Genomic DNA, 7845 nt, shown 5'->3' with positions numbered 1-7845 from the left:
CACACATTCGGTGATCTTATAGTTGTTGTTTTGACATTCAAATTAGATGCATATTTTACACTCATTAGTACAAAAAAGTAAGTTTACAATGTTCCCTTATATAATATTAGTTTTCTTTTTCAAAATATAATATTTGAATATAGTTTAAATGTTTTATTGTACCTAATTAGTTTAATTTTGTTGATTTTGGTTTCGTTTATTCATCCATTTTCCTTTGCTTAATCCCTTTATTCATCAGGGGTCACCACAGCAGAATGAACCGCCCGCCAACTTATCCAGCATATTTCACACAGCAGATGCCCTTCCAGCTGCAATCCAGTACTAGGAAACACCCATATACACATTCTCACACACACACACACACACACACTCATACACTACAGCCAATTTAGTTCATCAATTCCCCTATAGCGCATGTGTTTGAACTGTGGGGGAAACCAGAGCACCTGGAGGAAACCCATGCCAACACGGGGAGAACATGCAAACTCCACCCAGCCGGGACCAGTGACCTTGCTTTCTTGCCCCTGATTTGGTTACATATTAAATGTAAGTTTGCAATGTTTAGTTGTATGTATGTGTGTGTATATATGTATGTATGTATATATATATGTATGTATGTGTATATATATGTATGTATGTGTATATATATATATATGTATGTATGTGTATATATATATATATATATATGTATGTGTATATATATATATATATATATATATATATATATATGTATGTATGTGTATATATATATATATATATATATATATATATATATATGTATGTGTGTATATATATATATATATGTATGTGTGTATATATATATATATGTATGTATATATATATGTATGTATATATATATATATATATATATATATATATATATATATATATATATATATATATATATATATAGTTTTTAAGCAATATTTAAATGCAGTAATGATAATTTTTACATTTAAGTGTGTAATGTTTGTATAATATTTAATATAGGTGTTGACATTTTAAATAGCCTATATATATGTACATTTTTACATGATTCAATTTAAATTTATAACATTTAATTTTTATATATATGTTTTATTGTATCTAATTAATTAAATGTTGTTGATTTGGTTACGTTTTAAATGTAAGTTTGCAATATTCATTTAATGTAATTTATAGTAAACTCTTATGTATTTTTAAACCATGAAAAGTAACAAATTAATTGTAAAGTTGTAAATACTGAATTATATACGGTATTATACTATAATCTGGTTCAAAAACACTAGTATTTACTATAAATCACTATAAAATGTTTTCATGTGGGTTTCGTTACACTCTCATGCATGTATAAAGACTCATGTAGTCCGTTTAATCATTTATTTGTTAATTCTGCAGTACAATTAACTGGGATTTGTCACAAAACCTGAACATTTAAACTTTTTTGTTGAAGTTAATGTATTCGCATTGTATTTATCTGAGCGCCGCCTGTCGGATCATTAGAGTATTGCATATGAGTAAAACTACAACGGCTTTTCTCTACGTCAATTCTAACTGAATTGTAGTTCCACTCCAGCCTTTTATTTTTCCTCTCAGAGTCACGTGATATTTGACGTGCGCGCAATGCGGAAGGGAATGCGGCGGTGCAGCGACATGAAGGAGGAGAATCACACATGACAGAGTTATTAATTATCGGAGTTTAATTAAGTGTTCAGATGATTGTCTGTAATTTCAGTCAGGATGCCGCTTTTGAGTCAGAATAAGCGAATAGAGCGCGTGAACTCCACCGCGGAGCTCTTCGGCAGATTCCCGCACCTCAAGGTAAAAAACAACACTTTCACATCAGCAGATATCATACGACGGTGTTTATAAGAGGACTTAAATCTATACAGGCCTGATCTATTCTCTCTTTAAATGCTTTTTATGTACTCACACTTCATTATACACATTATTTTCGTCCATTTTTGTTCTATTTTTAATTTTATTTACACTCTGTGACACACAGCTGAGGTCAGAATTATTAGCCCCCCTGTTTATTTTTCCCCAATTTCTGTTTAACTGAGAGATGTTTTCAACACATTCATAATCATAATAGTGTTAATAACTCATTTCTAATAACTGATTTATTTTATCTTTGGCATGATGACAGTAAATGATATTAGACTTGATATTTAAGACACTTCTATACAGTTTAAAGTGACATTTAACAGCTTAATTAGGTGAACTAGGCAGGTTAGGGTAATTAGGCAAGTTATTGTATAACAGTGGTTTGTTCTGTAGATTATCGGAAAAAAGAATTAGCTTAAAGGGCTAATAATATTGACCTTAAAATGGTTCATAAAAAATAAAAAACTGCTTTTATTCTAGCCGAAATCAAACAAATAAGACTTTCTCCAGAAGAAAAAATATTATCAGAAATACTGTGAAAATTTCCTTGCTCTGTTAAACATCATTTGGAAAATATTTTAAAAAGAATAAATAATTCCAAGAGGGGCTGATAATTCTGACTTCAACTGTATATATCAGCACTTACACACAGTAACGCTATACAGTAGATTCCCACCGTGTCCAGGGGTGCTTAAAGATATAAACTTCCAAAATTGAAATATATATATGTGTATATATATATATATATATATATATATATATATATATATATATATATATATATATATATATATTTTAAAAAAAAGTAATTTGAAATGTTCAAGAATTGAAGAATTAAGGTCAATTTTGCGTCTTCTAGATAAACTTAATATTTCTCAAAAACTGGTATTAATATTTATTGTTTGCATTTTTTATTACTTTGCTAGTAGTAAACTCGTGACAGTTTTAAGTCCAGTTATATCTAAAAAATAATGTTTAAGTATTTAGGGACATTTTGTCTTGAAAAATGAACTAAGAGACTCTTATTGACTCTTTTCTGCCTCCTGAATTGTACATTCAACTTATATTATTCATTAATTTTCCTTCAGCTTAGACCTTTTATTTAATGAACCGCCAACCGCCAGCCCTTCCAGCTGCAACCCAGTACTGGCAAACACCCATACACATTCATTCTCTCTCTCACACACACACACAGTGCTAACCACTGAGTCACCATATTACCCCTCAGCTTATATTATATCATCATAAAATAATTTAAGTCTAACTCGTTTTGTGCATGTTAATTTTAGATTTTCTCAAGTACAACTGAACTATATTAGTTATTTGTTTTATTAAATCCAATAAAAACTGAAATGTTTCAAGTTTAAGTTGTTGAGTTGGTTAAAATTGACTTGAAGATGAAATCATCATCTAAAGTTACTAGATTAATTACTATTTGTGTTACTGATTAATGGAGCCTCATTATAAAGTGTTAATGAACAACAGACCTATTGATGTTTAACTATAAAACTATATAAAATCTACATTCATTCGGCTTAGTCTCTTTATTCATCAGGGGCACCACAGCGGAATGAACCGCCAACTTATCCAGCATATGTTTTGCACTGCAGATGCCCTTCCAGCTGCAACCCAGTACTGGGGAACACCCATACACACTCATTCACACTCTTAGACTACGGCTAATTTAGTTCATCAGTTCCCCTATAGCAGTGTTTCCCAACCCTGTTCCTGAAGGCACACCAACAGTCCACATTTTCAACCTCTCCCTAATCAAACACACCTGAATCATCTTATCATAACATCAGAAGAGACTCCAACACCTGAAGTTAATGGGTCAGATAACGGAGACATCCAAAATATGTACTGTTGGTGTGCCTCCAGGAACAGGGTTGGGAAACACTGCCCTATAGCACATGTGTTTGGACTGTGGGGGAAACCGGAGCACTCAGAGGAAACCCATGTCAACATGGGAAGAACATGCAAACTCCTCACAAAAATGCCAACTGACCCTGCAGAGACTCAAACCAGCGACCTTCTTGCTGTGAGGCCACCGTGCCAACCACTGAGCCACCATGCTGCCCATGTTCCCTTGTATAACATGATGATAATAATATCATGCATGTTCATTATCACAGCATATAGTTTTTATATATGTTAGATTTATTGATTGGGATATCGATCAATAGTGCAGCCCTTCTGGAAAACCTTTCACACAAAGTAATTAGAAAAGTAATTTAAATACATGTTTAACGATGTCATAATGAATTATTGTTTGAAGTAACTCACTGGTTTTATGGTCTTTCTCTCTCTCAGGACGGGGCGCAGCAGTTTGTGTCCAGAAGTGCAGAGCCGGTGGACCCTAAAAACCTCCTGTACATCCAGCAGAGGGAGTTTGCAGTGACCACACCAGCAGACAGTGAGTTTGAGTTAAAGCAGCACAATATATAATCGCAATGTGAGTGTTTGCAATAGTTACATCGCAGAACATGCAATATTAAGTCTTGATTATTATTTATTATTTGCATGTGTTTTTGATGCCTGTGTCTGAGTTTTACTGAATACATTTTACAATGCAGACTACGCAGTAAATATGACAGAGCGAAACTAAAAGTTAAATAAACTGTGATTTATGGTTTTCTAGATAGTCTAACAGTTTGCAAGTCCAGAAATTGAACAAACAAACAAAAAACAACATGGTCATCGTTGTATAAATGGATAAAAATAATAATATTAACTAGAGTTGAGTCGATGCCATTGTCCATCGCTGATAGACATCACAATGCTGAGCTGGCATCGCGATCCTTTGCCCCACCCCCATAGTAAACCCGCTCGCGAAATATACACACTCAGGCCCCCATTTACGCTAATACGTCTTAGTTTTAAAATGGCATTTTAGAACGAAAACAATTTACATCCACTCTGGTGTTTCACCTAGCGTTTGTGAACAGCCCTCCGTCCACACTACCGGTGTATAAGTACATCACGTGACCACACACACACAGACTGTTATGCGCTCCATTGAGCTTCAGGCAGTCAGCGGGTCAGTACGTTGCTTCAATCTTTCGCTTTCACGCTTGTATTTTAGTGTAAACCTCTGATACTGTTGGTTGGTTTCTTTTGGTTGTGCACCTTTTTTACCAAGTTTGTCAACGTCATTATAACGACACAGATCACTCTGCTTATTCATGCCAGAGCCCCGCGGAAAAAGTGATTGACAAGTGGTCATTTGTGTGTAACTCATCTTTATTTATTTATACTTTGGTTATGAGTAAAACAAACGCCATGCGGGTCAGTTAGCTGAAATGGTAGGCTACAAATAATTAATTCAATATTCGTTAATTATTTATAAATAATTATTTCACCGCCACCTATGATGACGATGCCATTAGACATCACATTAGACATCGTACTTACCAAATTGGTCGACATCGCCCAACCCTTATATCAACTTTATATTTTAAGCTGTAATAAATAATCTAATCCTGCGGCTACTGTGGATATATTGCGATATCTATGCTCAGACGAAATATTGCTCAGCCCTACTAAGCTTTATTATTTTACATTTGGTTATTCAATTACTTATTTATTTCCCAGAGTAAAAAAAAAAGTCCCTGCCGTCTGCCTGAGATCAAGACCTTTTATTACATTTGGCTAGCTAAAGCGATCTACTCCTGGGAGGGTGTGGAATCAGGGGCCGTGCGGTTTACTTCCAGAAGGAAGTTGAAATTGGGGGGCACGTAATTAGAGCCGTAAAGCTTAACTTTCTCCATTTTTAGGTGAAAAATCGAATCTGTTGGAGACGTTCAATAGATTGGTACCGAAAAAGTCCAAAGAGGGGGGTGTGATCACCAGAATGGGGAAGTCTCGAACATTAATGAATGTTAATAGATTATATAACATATTTTATACATATCTAAAATGCTTTGGCAATACTGTACAAAATGTCATGCCAATAAAGCAACCTGAACTTTTAGAAACAGTTAAAATATCACATTATTTTTTTTTTTGTTTGTCACATGTAGTTGATCATTTATGTTCCGGGGGTAAAAGGTGTCTTTCAATCTGGCAACCACCGCAAATATATTTCAAACCTATGGGAAGCACTGTAATGTGTATCGCAGAATAACAAAATATGGTGTTGATATAATAATAAATGAGTAAATAGAAGAGAACCCAGTCCAGGAGACTCGAAACAAGCAGAATTCCTTAAGACGTGTTGGTTAATCTGCAGTCATACAGCGTCTTTAAGAAGTCCATGTGCCTGCAGGAGCCTACTGGAGGTCTGCAGCCTGCGAGTTTGATCACAAGTCTAAATTAAGACAAAGATGTCCTGTCTATATTCTTAGGAGGAGGGGAGATGGCTAAACAAAGCATGCAAATTCCGTATTGGAGTCAGCGTGATAACCAGCATGTAGGTGTTAGAAACCAGCCCACCACACAAGTTAATCAACAAAAGAGGCCTGAAAGTATCACTCATAGACAAAAGCTGAGTCGTTAGCATTGCATTACTCTGGCTTAGCCTGTAGTCAGAAAGACAAATGTCCCTCATGGCTGGGCTGTTAATACAATGATGTAATCAAACACCAAAGATTATAACGTTTGAGTTATATGTAGATTATTGTTCATTTGAAACTAGATTATATAAATGTATATTTCCACAATGGCAATGTTATTCTAGTTTGATCTGTGAGCGCCAGTGGCTGAATCTGACCCCGATGTTTCTCTTTCCTCAGATTCGGTCTCCATCCTGGGATCCGATGACGCCACAACGTGCCATTTAGTTGTGCTTCGACACACAGGTAACATGAAGCCGCCAGAAAGCAGAATCAGTGTTGGTTTACTGTGTTTGTGTGTCACATACTGATGACAGTGTTTGACTTTTATCATGGTCTGTTATTTGGATAGAGTTTCATCCTGAGCTATAATGACTTTGTTTGATTTATTTATTTATTCTGTATGTAGTAGTTGAGTGGAAATACATGGATATTGTATTATTTCTGTGTCGTCTGCTCTGGTGTGATGTTTGTGATTGTGCAGGCAGTGGAGTGACGTGTTTGGCTCACTGCGATGGCTCCAGCACATGGACTGAAGTTCCTCTAATAATCAACGCCGTCACATCCAGATGCAGCAGCAGCAGCAGCGCGGTGAAAGACGGCAGGTACTGTTGCACTGCTCCACCAGCAGCTATGAAGCACTTTAGGATGAGGAGAATGATGATGAGTGTGTGTTTGTGTTTTTTATGTGTTTGTTTATGTGTGTGTGCGCGCATGTATGTGTGTTTTCGTTTGTTTTTTGTGTGATTTTTGTTCGTGTTTGTTTGTTTGTGCATGTGTGTATTTCTTTGTGTCTGTGTGTATGTTTGTTTGTGTGTGTTTGTTTGTTTGTGCATGCTTGTGTGCGTTTGTTCATGTGTGTTTTTGTTTGTTTGTGCATGTGTGTATTTCTTTGTGTCTGTGTGTATGTTTGTTTGTGTGTGTTTGTTTGTTTGTGCATGCTTGTGTGCGTTTGTTCATGTGTGTTTTTGTTTGTTTGTGCATGTGTGTATTTCTTTGTGACTGCGTGTATGTTTTTTTGTGTGTCTGTGTGTTGTTTGTTTGTTTGTGCATGCGTGTGTTTGTGCATGTATTTTTTTGTGTGTGAGTGTATGTTTGTTTGTGTTTTTTGTTTGTTTGTGTGCGTTTGTTTGTGTGTGCATGCTTGTGTTTGTTTGTGTGTGTGAATTTGTTTTGTGCATGCGTGTATTTTTGTTTTGGTGTGTGTCTGCATACATGTGTTTGTGTTTGTTTGTGTGTGTGTGCGTGCGTGTATTTATATGTGTGTTTATTCATGTGCATGTCTGTGTCTTTGTGCGTGTGTGTGTGTTTGTGTGTGCTTTTTTTTGTTTGTGCATGGATGTGTTTGTGCATGTGTGTATTTCTTTGTGTCTGTGTGTGTATATATTTGTTTGTGTGCGTTTGTTCATGTGCGTTATTGTTTGTT

The 7845-nt window shown here is 35.3% G+C and overlaps 1 protein-coding gene across 1 annotated transcript in view; it reads left to right on the top strand.

Moving 5' to 3' along the window:
- The first annotated feature begins 1594 nt into the window (after positions 1–1594).
- The window catches only part of ntan1 (N-terminal asparagine amidase), a 14631-nt gene continuing 8380 nt past the window's right edge, over positions 1595–7845 (top strand). Inside the window, exons 1-4 of the mRNA XM_056459322.1 lie at positions 1595–1800; positions 4180–4282; positions 6600–6665; positions 6904–7024. Of these exons, the coding sequence (XP_056315297.1) occupies positions 1720–1800; positions 4180–4282; positions 6600–6665; positions 6904–7024 (371 nt within the window). The 5' untranslated portion in view covers positions 1595–1719. The remainder of the gene's footprint in view (positions 1801–4179; positions 4283–6599; positions 6666–6903; positions 7025–7845) is intronic.

This window comes from Danio aesculapii, chromosome 6, assembly GCF_903798145.1.
Source record: "Danio aesculapii chromosome 6, fDanAes4.1, whole genome shotgun sequence".
Classification (NCBI taxonomy): Eukaryota; Metazoa; Chordata; class Actinopteri; order Cypriniformes; family Danionidae; genus Danio; species Danio aesculapii.
The sequence above is the reverse complement of the archived record's forward strand: the minus strand, read 5'-3'. Positions and strand labels throughout refer to the sequence as shown.